This window comes from Colletes latitarsis, chromosome 11 (genome assembly GCF_051014445.1).
Source record: "Colletes latitarsis isolate SP2378_abdomen chromosome 11, iyColLati1, whole genome shotgun sequence".
Taxonomy (NCBI): Eukaryota; Metazoa; Arthropoda; class Insecta; order Hymenoptera; family Colletidae; genus Colletes; species Colletes latitarsis.
Genome location: NC_135144.1, coordinates 30,092,471 through 30,105,307, shown reverse-complemented (window position 1 = coordinate 30,105,307; position 12,837 = coordinate 30,092,471). Strand labels below are relative to the sequence as shown.

General features: G+C 31.1%; 3 protein-coding genes across 8 annotated transcripts; 2 read left to right on the top strand and 1 right to left on the bottom strand.

Moving 5' to 3' along the window:
* Positions 1-37: 37 nt before the first annotated feature.
* Positions 38-3,382, top strand: Gmppb (GDP-mannose pyrophosphorylase B). The gene is made up of 6 exons (XM_076778064.1): positions 38-845; positions 1,185-1,408; positions 1,474-1,870; positions 1,950-2,111; positions 2,204-2,435; positions 2,531-3,382. Exons 2-6 carry the CDS (start codon positions 1,256-1,258, stop codon positions 2,697-2,699), a joined length of 1,113 nt encoding a protein of 370 aa, XP_076634179.1. The 5' UTR covers positions 38-845; positions 1,185-1,255; the 3' UTR covers positions 2,700-3,382.
* A 555-nt stretch (positions 3,383-3,937) lies between these two features.
* On the bottom strand, positions 3,938-7,405 carry Mmy (UDP-N-acetylglucosamine pyrophosphorylase mmy). Its single transcript, XM_076777592.1, has 4 exons — positions 7,301-7,405; positions 5,680-6,193; positions 5,100-5,496; positions 3,938-5,021 (listed from the first exon to the last, which is right to left on the bottom strand). Exons 2-4 carry the CDS (start codon positions 6,156-6,158, stop codon positions 4,485-4,487), a joined length of 1,413 nt encoding a protein of 470 aa, XP_076633707.1. The 5' UTR covers positions 6,159-6,193; positions 7,301-7,405; the 3' UTR covers positions 3,938-4,484.
* Positions 7,406-7,726: 321 nt separating this feature from the next.
* On the top strand, positions 7,727-12,802 carry Arf51f (ADP-ribosylation factor 6). 6 transcript variants are annotated; one of them, XM_076777277.1, is made up of 6 exons: positions 7,727-7,965; positions 8,575-8,686; positions 8,801-8,904; positions 8,984-9,182; positions 9,307-9,367; positions 11,938-12,802. In XM_076777277.1, the coding sequence occupies exons 2-6, from the start codon at positions 8,605-8,607 to the stop codon at positions 12,005-12,007; spliced, it is 516 nt and encodes a 171-aa protein (XP_076633392.1). In that variant the 5' UTR covers positions 7,727-7,965; positions 8,575-8,604; the 3' UTR covers positions 12,008-12,802. The 6 variants fall into 6 exon arrangements, with proteins under 6 accessions (XP_076633392.1, XP_076633393.1, XP_076633390.1 ...); XM_076777275.1 differs by having other exon boundaries at positions 7,733-7,965; positions 9,307-9,490; XM_076777278.1 differs by having other exon boundaries at positions 7,730-7,965; positions 8,575-8,699; positions 9,307-12,802.
* The last annotated feature ends 35 nt before the right edge of the window (positions 12,803-12,837 follow it).

Below are 12,837 nucleotides of genomic sequence, written 5' to 3'. Positions count from 1 at the left end.
CACTCTGGCGCAAGCGCACAGGTTAACGTGCTATGACACGATAGATTTGATACAGTAACGTTGCGTTCCTGTGCGATGTTTAGCCTTGTTCTTTTTTTATATTAACAATAACCGAACAAAGATTTATAATATGCGTTTCTCTTTCAATTTTGCGAACATCGTTTGTCAGAATATTAATCTCTAGAAACTCAAAAATAATCATGTCATGGGAAAAAGATCTTGTGCAATATTTTTTTCGCGATTTTTAATTAGCTACAGACTTTGAAAATGGAAATACGTATTTTTCGAAAGCAATTTAATTAAGATCTTACTATTAATTGAAAATAATCAAAATTTAAAATACCTATTACAGTTATTTTAACTGTATATCTTGATCGTTAAACTCTGAAATGTTCTGTCGAACAATAAAAAAATCCAAGTTCACGGAATTGCCAATAAATTAAATGAAAAAAAAAGAGAAACGCAATTGTATACATGATTTTAATTAGATGAATTTGAAAAGCAAAACATTCATTAATATTAACGTAAAAATGTCAAATAATAGCGTGGCGTTTATTAAAGTTTGTTACTGACGATAAGCGGTACGCAGTGTAACATTAATTACAAAAAAAAATTTACTCGAAGGTGAAAGGTAGAAATTCCGATAAGAGTAATATCATAAATATAAAGTATAGTGTTCCATACCGTACGGTTGTGTGGGTAGCAATAACTATGGATGTGTTGTTATCACCTATGTGTGTCAATACATACATACGTGTACGCGGTATTTCAATCCTACGTGGCAATGTTAAACAGTAATAATTATTTTATAGCTTTATTTTAATGAGTCGACATGTAGATAGCTGGTATGTATTTTTTGAAAATTTAGAAAAAGAAGAATATATTGTAATTAACACGGGAAAATAAATTATTCTTGCACGTTATGATTTTGTTGATTTTTTCATTCTTTTGGAAGCATACTTGAAAAAATTTTCACTCTGTAACGATTGCAATTATGTTATTTTAAAAAAAAGTGTATTAATACCTTGCAAGTTTTTATTATATACATGGGCTTTATAGCATATATAAATGTATGTAACACAATGATTAAAGAACTAGAAATATAGAAAATATTGTTTGTTTTTTTGTGATGATTTACAGAATCAAAGCACTTCTTAATATTTCTGTTTTTTAATTTTTTTTAGATAAAAGGAGCCAGATTTAATTTATAATTCACATTATTATGAATAAATTTTTAATAAAACATTAGAGAATAATGCAACAGAAAAAGAAAAAATCAGGAGTAATGCGTGCATTAATTCTTGTTGGTGGATATGGAACTAGACTAAGACCGCTCACATTAAGTCGGCCTAAACCACTGATTGAGTTTGCTAATAAACCGATGCTTCTACATCAAATTGAGGCTTTGGTATGTTAAATGTTTAAATACATTTGAAACTTTGATAAATTAATCATAATGAATGTGATTGTTAGGTGGAAACAAATGTAACAGAGGTAATATTAGCTGTCTCGTATCGCGCAGAGGAAATGGAAAGAGATTTGGGCGATGCAGCAAAAAAATTGGGAGTAAATTTAATATTTTCACACGAACCAAAACCTCTTGGTACTGCAGGACCGCTTGCACTTGTGCACAACCTTCTTTGCTCTGGGGATAATGAGCCATTTTTTGTTTTAAATTCTGATATTATTTGTGACTTTCCATTCAAGCAACTTCTTGAGTTCCATAAAAATCATGGTAAAGAAGGTACTATAGTTGTTACTAAAGTGGAAGAACCATCAAAGTATGGCGTGGTTGTTTATGGAGATAATGGGAAAATAGAAAGCTTTGTAGAAAAACCTCAAGAATTTATCTCCAATAAAATAAATGCAGGTTCTGTCTCTTTTATTTTTAATAGAAGAATTGATTGCTTCTTGGATATTTAATTGCAACATTTTTTACAATGTTACAGGTATGTACATTTTAAATCCAAGTGTCTTAAAAAGAATAGAACTGAAGCCTACAAGCATAGAAAAAGAAGTCTTTCCACTGATGGCTCAGGATGAAGAATTGTATGCAATGGAACTAACAGGATTTTGGATGGATGTAGGACAACCGAAAGATTTTCTTAAAGGTATATGCCTTAAAGTTTTTTTTTGTTTCATATGCAAAGAATATGTAAATATAAAGGTGTATATTTTATCTTTTTACGTTTGATTTATGTAGGAATGAGTATGTACCTGACGTTTTTGAGACAGAAATCCCCAGAAAAATTATATTCTGGTCCAGGTGTAGTAGGCAATGTTTTAATAGACGAAACAGCAAAGATTGGAAAAGACTGCAGAATAGGACCTAATGTCACAATTGGTCCTGGTGTTGTATTGTCTGATGGATGTTGTATCAAAAGAAGTACTATCCTTAAATCGGCTATAATAAAAGAACATGCGTGGCTAGATGGGTAAGTTTCGAAACAATATGATCGATATTTTCATTAAACACTATTATATGCCAGTATTATATATATATATATAATGATGTAATATCTTACAACAGGTGCATCGTAGGTTGGAGGAGCGTCGTAGGACGTTGGGTCCGGATGGAAGGTATTACGGTGCTCGGTGAAGACGTGATTGTTAAGGATGAATTATATATAAACGGAGGTCAGGTTTTACCTCACAAAAGTATTTCCAGTTCTGTACCGGAACCACAAATAATAATGTGACTAAAGACAATACTTTAAAGTAGATACATTGGGCATAATGAATGACCAAACTACAAAATCTTCTATAAATAAAAAATTTTATCAACTTTTTTACCTTATGTAAATTAATATCGAATATTTGTATTCATTTGTATCGTATTTACATTTACAATTTAAATCAACTTTATTGGCCATCCTCGTATCACTATTGCAGCCGCGGTCTTATACTGAGAACAAGCATATTTAGACTTTGCCACTGCTCTCAACATCTCAGGTTCCAGAGGAATATTTTGAGCAACTTTTTATGAATTTTTTGGAAATTCTAATTGAAAAATTAGATTAAAAAATTTGAATAGAATTATGGTAATAAAAGTAATCGAAAGATAAAAAAAAAAAAAAATAAAAACGGTAGAAGTATTTGTACTAACTTAAAATATCCGCAAGCCACATATTAATGTCGACGTCAGCCCTTGGTCTGTTTAATGATAATGGAATCCAACTACTAATGAAATTTGTAGTCATTTTATCAATATCAACATCTGTAATTTCCCATAACATACCGAGTACGCATGGACTAAAAATAAAATAATTACTGGAAAATACTTCTTGATTTGTGTAACAATTCAATTTAAATTATATGTTAAATCACACAATAATTTTTAAATCTTAGAATTTACAACCAAATAATAAAACAATTGACTTCACCTTAAGTCTTTTAATTTGTTCTCCTGGTAAATATTGTATCTTCGAAAATTTCTTGTGGTTCAACACCATACAAACTCTTCAAATAAATTTCCTGATGCGTTAACAATACATGTACCCATATCATTTTTAACTGCAATTATTTTACAGCCATTTTTCATTGTACTTTCGTGTTCCTTAAATAATGCGTGCGCAATGTGCAGCGATGGAAAGCGAGTAATGGGATGACATCGTAAGATTTTCATAGATTCAAAGGGTATTCAGTGTATAAACTCATTGAATATAATAGCGCGCGTATTTTTCGCGAGGAAAGTATCATAAGACCGATGGATAGTTACTTGAAACGCAAAAATGTTCGACAAACCATTAAGAAATCAATGGTAGAGATCCCATTAGAAGCGTATTCTAAATAATAAAATCTGTTGAAGCATAACGATTGCTTCCTTAGCCCTGTACTGTTTCGAGTCTATTGCAGTCACATGATTTTGTATATATGAAGTTCTGAGGGTTCAAAAGACTACAATAGAACGAGAGACGTTACAAAAGTTCTATTTAGGTGTATTATCAATGAATATTCATTTCTTTATTATTTTCAAATTTCCTCCTTTTTTTATTGCATTTGTATTGACTATACAAAATTTCTGTAAATGCAAAGTGTCAAAATATATGAATTTTGTTATACTTTCTTCATATAGATGTACAAATTGTCAATATTTATAATACAATTTAAAGCATTACGACTGTTTTATATTATATTTAAAAATACGAAGAATTCTTAAAAATGTATTTGCACATTGTTTTTATTCTGGCTTAATTCATTTTATGAAGGTATATATGTGTATATACGAAATATTGTTTCTTATATTTTATGATTCGATACGTAATGCGACTAAAACGTACGATTCCTTTTTTATATCGCCAGTATAAAATTTTTATATAATCGTTAGAAGTTCTTAACGTCCTTAAAGTTCTCAATTTTTTCATTAAATCACAGAAAAATGAAGCTTGTATTTATGCAGCGAGCTGAAGATTTTCTTTAACAAGTATAAGGATATACTTTAATCTCGCTGCTGTAAAAACAATGCAGAACAATAACTGATTGTATTATTCCAAAACATAAGGACCATCGAACGATTGCCCTTGTACGTGGCTCAAATTTTCTCCTGCATACGACAATAAAGGAGCTACCTCTACATCGTCTATAACGCTTGTTGCTCCAGCATTTAGTAACCATTTTTTATGAAGTTTAAGTACATCACTGCGAGCGGTGCTTGGACAATCTTGACCAGCGGAATCTCCGTTCTTAAGAGGACTGAAATCTTCCTCGCGAATTCCTTCCCAAACTGCCAATTCTTTGGCAAACATGAATACATCGAATACGAATTTTTCTATTTTAATACCATTCGACGTTGTAGGTACGTGTCTATGCCCATCTTCGTCGATATATGGAATTTTCTTTTTTGCAGCATGCAACTCCATTTCCTTCTCGTACTCATTACCAATAGAACACAGAAAATCTACAGTGAAGTAGTGATTACATATATTTGCAGCATTATAGACCAACTGTCCATTGTCATAACGTAATTCAGCTGTTACTTTCGATATTTCACTATACTCAACGACTCGATAAATATCATCAACCTGTGGTAACGAAAATAATATAAAAAATAGAATAATAAAACAGTATTCTATAAATGATCGTGATGTCTATAAACATACTTTACAGACAATTCCTACTGGTTCGTTTGGCGATGATTTTTCTACGACTTTAACTCCGCAATCGGTAGACGAAGACAAACAGTATCCTAGGAAAATAGGATCTGCCACTTTTATTAAGATGTTATCAACTGAATAAACATGGACGCTACGAATGTTACGTCGTGTCATATCATCCAATATTCCTTGTACTTTCATAGCTCTATATAATCCTCCATTTCCATCTGGTGCTTTAGCAATTTTATGTTTTTGATCCAAAATAATTTTACCTTCAAGCGTGAAGCACGGCAACATACCTTGCTTAAAGGTTTTAACATTGCTTTCTTTCAAATTAAAATAATTATGTTCACCAAGAAAGGCAACAGTTGTATCATGGGTAGCTTCACTGGTTAATATATACCTAATGAGAAAAAATTAAATATAATTTTGAGATTTGAGGCTTTTGCAGCCTGAGTTCTGATGAGAGTATCAATGTTCATAGCTTCCATCTGGAAGTCATAAATATTGATAAACATTATTTTATTCAAAATATAGACTTTTATGCAATTTCTAAATCGTTGTATCAATAAAAAAATATATATACCATGTTATTTCTCCTTGTTTCCCACATTCCTTCTCTGCCATATTTTGCAAACGAAGTATTCTTTCTGCTTGTAATTGAAATAGAGTTTTACCAGAAGGTAATCCAACATTGTACATGCCCTTGGGATAAGATACTCCCAGTCGAGTACCTTGACCACCAGCCAACAATAACACAGCCACTCGGCTATCTGCAACTTCTTGCAATCCTAATTTCTCGTACATTTTTAGTCTATCCTTGTTTGTTGTTTTAACAGACGCAATATTCTCTTTTGGAATAGGAGATACTTTATCATCTAATGTATTCGTGAGCATACAAGAGGAAGTACATATTGCCTTCTGGTAATATGATGTCACTTCCACAAGGTCTAATTCAAGTATATCTTTGCAAAGCTCGTTTCTCTCGTCTTCTGATAGTTGATCCCAGAATCTTAACAAATGTTCCTGGCCGCAATCGGTGAGACTTTTTCGAAGTGACTCCATATTCGTATGTATCCCGTTTGACAATCGTGAGTGCACTGTCAACAATTACAGTATTCCGTTATCGTGGCACCGTTATCATTAATGCGATAAAAAAATGCTTCTGACGATACGTATTGTGCTTTTAGCATCAATGAGAATGTATTTAAAACGTGTCAAGCAACAGGTATCCTGCCGATGTTTGCAACCTAACCCAACTCATAGGTAGAGCGGGGTACACCTTCACTTTCACGATTCCACGTAGCACATTTGATTCGATTTCTCTTATCGGTCCCTCTCACCCTTCCAGCCTCTCTGTCGATTCTCCTTTTCCTTTCTAACATATTTTACTTTTACGAACGTGCGACGACGATCATGAAAGATCATCGTTTCTTACTCGGTCTCAAATATAAACACCGAGACCGTAACCTTCCGTAGCTGTACGATATTACTGGCTTGTTTTCCCGTTTTATCGACGAGATACGGCTAAGAAAACAAAAGAGTTTTCAATAACTTCACGGAGATTGCGAAGACAATTTCATCTCTTCGACAACGAACGACAGTGGAAAGTGAAAGGATGCGAAGTGAACCAACGACCTTGCATTCCGGCCATATAAAACTAAAATATTTTGGAGTCTGACACTCATAACAATAACGTTAAAAATCATTCTAAGAGAGCATCTGTAACCTTCATTACTTGTAATCATCTAATGTCATTCTATACTAAAAAATAAGAATATTTAAGACTTTTATGTGGTATTTTTTAAATATTTGAAGCATCGTCTCATGTTCAAGTGTTAAATCTTTCATAAAATTAGAATTATGTACGATTACTCATATATGAAAACCTCGAAAATAATTAGAGTAATAATCAGAATATGACAGATGTTTATCGAAAAGATCTAAGCTCTTAATCGTTCTTAATCGGTTAATCAGTTGATTACCGGCATGCGCATGCGTAGATACGTATATCTGAAAAATATTTAAATACTTAAAGAAGGGTGCGTCAAGAAAGATTAATAAGAGGTATATAATTTGTAACTTCGTATCAATAATGATTAATTAATTATACGTGTAACGTAATATAATATATTATTATTATGTAATATATAACATAATATAGGATTACAATACATAAAATTAATTGATAAGGTAAATTTTATTACCTTATCCATGTTCGTAAGTATGGATGCTGGTGCGCCCGTTGTGTCATCGAAACAATTTCTTTCTCCTAAACAGAGCATTGTATAAGAATATTTTATGTCACATTTTTTATTTATCTTTAAACGAGTGTCCCTCCTTACAGTTATGCTATAAATTACTGGATGCCCCGCATAGACCGGTACTACGCTTACGTTCGTAGATATTATTATGCTTCGTATTGAGTCATCAAGATGCATTTGTATCATAATAATCTTTGCTGGTACGTCGCTTTTAATTTTGAATGTGTTGCATGTGACAGTGGGCTAATAAAGCCTTGTAATTATTTTTAATGCGTCCATCTAAATAGAGAAATATACTTGTCTAGACTTGTCGCGATGTAAAATTTTTAAACGTATCGCCAATTATGAGTTAGTAAAAGATCGCGACAGACGGTGGCGCTTTAAATTCTCTATCAGAGCCCAATGCATACAGACGTGATCGCGATATTTCGTTTAAGTTACACGCGTGTTTGCTTGTGACTTACGAAGAGACATCATGCTGTACATGCCTAAATAACGTTTCTGGCGATGCTGCGGCAATATTACGGCTGTAACAATAAGTTATGTGCAGCGATGTGATATGTCTACGCGTTCATGATAAAGTACTCGCCCTTTGTAAATGTATTTCGGTGAGTTACATTTATGCCTGCTTCGTGTTACACTCCTTCGAGCGATTGCTGACTCGAAGGATTTCTTTAAAAAAAAATTCGTCATCAATTGTCATGCAAGTTACACGACCGATCGGAATATTTATCGTGACGATTGTTCGGTATTATTCCGCGGGCTATTACTCATTTTTTTTTAAATTAACAAAATTTTAATAGTGGATCCGATTATGTTCCGAATGTGTCACAGAATTTATTTGTGTTGTATTATTTTATTAACGTTTGTTTATTTAAATTATACGTGTTTCGATAGGTTAGGAGAAACGTCCTTGAGTTTGAACGATATTCAAAAGTTGCACTATTTATTAAATTGTTATTCATACTTTAAAGTAACAAATTTCAGATATAGGTTAGAGATTAATAGGATTTGTTGTTTCTAGTACACCGCATTTTTTTATGAAGAATTTTTAGTATGTGAAATTTTCCTAATAATGCCGAAAAATATTTGCTATTAATTTGGGAATAAAAGATTAAAGAAACTTGTTATTTTATTTGCCACGTTGATATTGTACTTTAAATGTTTAGAATGGAGGTAAATAATTCTTTCTAAAGGTTGAAATTTGTTAAATTTAGGTGCCAGGCGTGTAGGAAGCAGCTGGCAAGATGGGCAAGTTGTTGTCAAAGATCTTTGGCAACAAGGAGATGCGAATTCTTATGTTAGGATTGGATGCTGCTGGGAAAACTAGTATCCTTTATTTGTATTCTTTTGTTTACATAGAACATTTTGAAAACTAGGAAAAGAACTTCTAAAACTGCATTGTGTTTTGTACTTGATAGTTTTTCCTTAATTATATATCAGCAATACTATATAAACTTAAACTAGGACAGTCTGTAACAACTATACCAACTGTAGGATTCAATGTAGAAACAGTTACCTATAAGAACGTTAAGTTCAATGTTTGGGTAAGCAATGGATCTTAAATCTTTCTATCACATTATCATAAAATTTTCATAGCTTGAACAAATTAATTTTTTTGTTTAGGATGTTGGAGGACAAGATAAAATACGTCCATTATGGCGTCATTATTATACTGGAACACAAGGACTTATTTTTGTAGTAGACTGTGCAGACAGAGATCGAATTGATGAAGCACGTCAAGAACTTCATCGAATTATAAATGATAGAGAAATGCGAGATGCTATTATTTTAATTTTTGCAAATAAGCAAGATCTTCCTGATGGTGAGTATTAATGTTTGTCAGTTATGTGTTTGAAAGATTTGATATTTACACATATGCACGCGTATACAAAATGAGCGAAAGAGAGATTGTTGGTATCACATATTAAATATTTTATACTTTTTAGCAATGAAACCGCACGAAATACAAGAAAAGTTGGGTTTAACTAGGATACGAGACAGGAATTGGTATGTTCAACCATCATGTGCCACAACTGGTGATGGGCTTTATGAAGGCCTTACATGGTTGACCAGTAATCATAAATTATGAGCAAATATTTATTTTTCATCGATTAGCCACATACCAAGAATGTACGTTTGCTTTGTATTTTCATTTTTATTTATCATGTAGAGGCTCTGTAATGCAACTGATAATGATCGTAAAGGTCCATAAGGGAAAAAGAGATCATTTTAAGCGTACAACAGCAAATGTAACACAACCATTAATATTGAATTGTGCGTTTCAGTAATACTAATACTATATAAATAGAAATTTATCAAAGTACCAAAAGATATAGACTTTGTTACTAACTGTTCATTGAAGTCCATGAAAATAGCTATTACATTATTGATTAGATTATCATGTTCAACATTTTACTATAATTTATATATATGTATATGCGCGTGTGTATCGTATTATGGGATACTAATTGTAAGTGAATACAAAAATGATGAGAGCCATTTATGATATTAAGGGATGCATTTATATAAAAATTCTTTTCAATTTGAAAATAATCATTTATACAATGATTAATTAAAACTGTCGTGCCCAAAACACAGACATGAAGTTAAGTTTTCATTGGTTGTTGTCAATGTTACATAAATATGTATCACATAATATTCATAGATATAATCTCATTGATATATGTGAGTAAACATTCAAAGCACTTACATTATTGGCTTCATATAGCACCAAGATATTATTCATTGATAAATTCTTGTAAACAACCATTTGCTTAAAAAGTTACTTCGTCGTTCCATTCGTTTTTTTTTCTCCTTTTTGGATCGTCTTCCAATTCAGTCACATCTTAACGCATATCGGTCAATTTACTGTTTTTTTTCTCCTAAAAAACTTCTCATAGTTCTATATACATATTTTTTTTATGCTTTACTTTCATTAAAATGCATTAAATATACGTAAACACACGTATATATACTGACGGGGTTGTTCTGTACGCACAAATGGCAAATCACAGGATTTAATATGACATTTTTAATCTGTTATTATTACGAGCTCAAAACAAAAAAACAGAGAAGGAAAGTAGGAACAATGTTACTCAAAACGTAACAGCATCGAATCTGCCAATATTTTTTACCAATTAAGTGATCAGATAACGCAAAACTAGAATTAGATTGCAAGGGAAAGAGTCAGATATGTTTTTAGTGAGTCTCAGTTTGTTTCCTTCTTAAGTAATAATCTGTAGAATAAGAGTGATAAACGTATTTATCAATATGAACTATTAATTCGACAAAAAGAAAGAAAATTTTTTTTTACGAACTTCGTAACGCATACCAGAATTACACATTATAACTAAAACAAAGTAACAATGGTATGTTATCCTTTCAATCTGTTGCTCTATCAACAATTTTATTTGCATTCCACAATTACATTAAGGCATTAGGATTTTAACAGATTGTATTATTTTACATGAAATATTGGTAATGATTATACAGGTATACAAGTGTCGGAATCATTTTCTTGGCATCTGTACCATTAACCTTAAGTGTCACATTTAATGAAAAATAATGTGCAAAATAATTAGCTCATGTTTAACTGTCATGGACAGGCTTTGGAAAAGAAGTAATGTACTATTCCTAGGTGTGTTCATTAGTACTGAATAGTGCTCTATGGCTATACATGTTTATACTGCATCATTACCATCAGTTTTGTGTTCATATGAAAGGTATATAATGTTGTGTCATTTTTGTTTTCCTTTGTTTTAATTGTAAATGAAAGAGATGGAATAATTGTAACTGGAGTAGCTTTGTTGAAGACTAGTTATTGTTAAAGAAAAAAACATGTTTTAATATTATGAAACGGCAAACAAATTTTGGCAATAAACTTTATTCGTATGAATAATGTACTTATAACTGAATTAAAATTTAAAGAAATGAAATTGGGGAAAATATGAATTATGTGTGACGTCAAATAGAATTTTCTATCGTAAAAAAATAATATAAGTGTAGTTACACGTTATTCTATAGTTGCAAACACTTTTTCACATTCGACTTATTTGTTATCGAGAATTACTAAATTTATAACTAATGGAAAATTCGTTTTCGTTCGTGTTATTCGTTTCGAGTAATTGAATTTTATTCACGATAGTTTGTTGTTACGTGAGATAGTTTGTAACATATGTTTTGTAACCATAGAGTACATATTGCAGTAGTAAATCTCCAAAGCCTGAGATCATACAAATCTTACAAGTGATAGTAAAATTGTTTGCAACATATATTTTAGTAATTCTCTTTTTAACAAGAAGGCGAGTTTCATCTAATAGCAATATATTTATTCATTCTCTGTTCAATGTGAAATAACAAAAGTATTTATAATCAAGATACTGATTTTGCTTAAGGAAAAAAAAGAACAGGCGTATGCAAATTTTATAATTATTACAGCATACGTCTTTACATAATATTAGTACATAACATTGTCAAACAGATTTATTGTCAAAGTAAGCAATTGATATCACCATATCCATTGTTCATTCAGTTACAAGTACGTATCCTTTATATTTTCCAACAATTTTTTTTAACAGGGGCCATTCAGAATGCAGGGCTCAATATAAAACGCTTCGGAGTAAGGAAGAAAATCAGTTAATTCAATAAATCATCAGCGTTTCTTAACAATTACTTCATGGATCGTTTATTTAAAAAAAATTAGCGATGATTTAAGGCGCTGTGTTTCATATGTAATTAAATGTTTTGAGTAAACTACAAGTAGATTTAGAAAACATAATCGCCTCTTTTATCAACTATAAATTTTACTTAGTTAACGATAACGGTCCACAGAGTTCAAAATTGGGAAACGCTGACCTATACTATTAGCCAGAGAATTCTCAATGCACCAACATCAATGAACATTATTAAATTACACTGTTCGAAAACCAAATAAAAACAGTTCTTTTTTAGTCATATGACAATGATGTCTGTAATTAGAAAATTCGTTTTACACGTAGAAAAGTTGTTTTTCTGCAATTATTTATTTCATTTTACAAAAGCTATATGAAACATTAAAAATACTTTTTAATCAGCAAACAGGAGATAGTTACACATGTTCATATAATATACGTATTAATCGATCATTATTTTATATAAATTTTCTGGGTGTAAAAAGTTGTTAGCTAAAGAACAGTATTGTTTCTCGCAAAGTGGTGAATGTTAAAATATTATTGCGAGTAGCAACTAGAGGTGCAATAGAATTTTTTGGTTCTTAGTACAAGTAAAAGCTACAATATAAATATATGATAAGTGTAATACTACAGTAAATATTATATAGATAAATAACGGTAATTTTTACAAAATTGAAAACCGATAAACCTGGAAAAAATATATGTACTTGTATATTATTATTATAATAATAATTATTATTATTTGTATAATAAAGACACTTTTAAATTATAAGAGCATTTTTTCAAAATGCGAAAATACTATGTATT

What these genes read in the sequence shown, in the direction of transcription:
- Gmppb (XM_076778064.1), top strand. Translation starts at nt 1,256, where the DNA reads ATGCAACAGAAAAAGAAAAAATCAGGAGTAATGCGTGCATTAATTCTT. An exon ending in TACATCAAATTGAGGCTTTG is followed by an intron (nt 1,409 to 1,473) that starts GTATGTTAAATG and finishes TGTGATTGTTAG; the next exon opens with GTGGAAACAAATGTAACAGA. An exon ending in CTCCAATAAAATAAATGCAG is followed by an intron (nt 1,871 to 1,949) that starts GTTCTGTCTCTT and finishes ACAATGTTACAG; the next exon opens with GTATGTACATTTTAAATCCA.
- Mmy (XM_076777592.1), bottom strand. Translation starts at nt 6,158, where the DNA reads ATGGAGTCACTTCGAAAAAGTCTCACCGATTGCGGCCAGGAACATTTG. An exon ending in AAACAAGGAGAAATAACATG is followed by an intron (nt 5,497 to 5,679) that starts GTATATATATTT and finishes TTTTCTCATTAG; the next exon opens with GTATATATTAACCAGTGAAG. An exon ending in CAGTAGGAATTGTCTGTAAA is followed by an intron (nt 5,022 to 5,099) that starts GTATGTTTATAG and finishes TCGTTACCACAG; the next exon opens with GTTGATGATATTTATCGAGT.
- Arf51f (XM_076777275.1), top strand. Translation starts at nt 8,605, where the DNA reads ATGGGCAAGTTGTTGTCAAAGATCTTTGGCAACAAGGAGATGCGAATT. An exon ending in GGATGCTGCTGGGAAAACTA is followed by an intron (nt 8,687 to 8,800) that starts GTATCCTTTATT and finishes ATTATATATCAG; the next exon opens with CAATACTATATAAACTTAAA. An exon ending in TAAGCAAGATCTTCCTGATG is followed by an intron (nt 9,183 to 9,306) that starts GTGAGTATTAAT and finishes TATACTTTTTAG; the next exon opens with CAATGAAACCGCACGAAATA.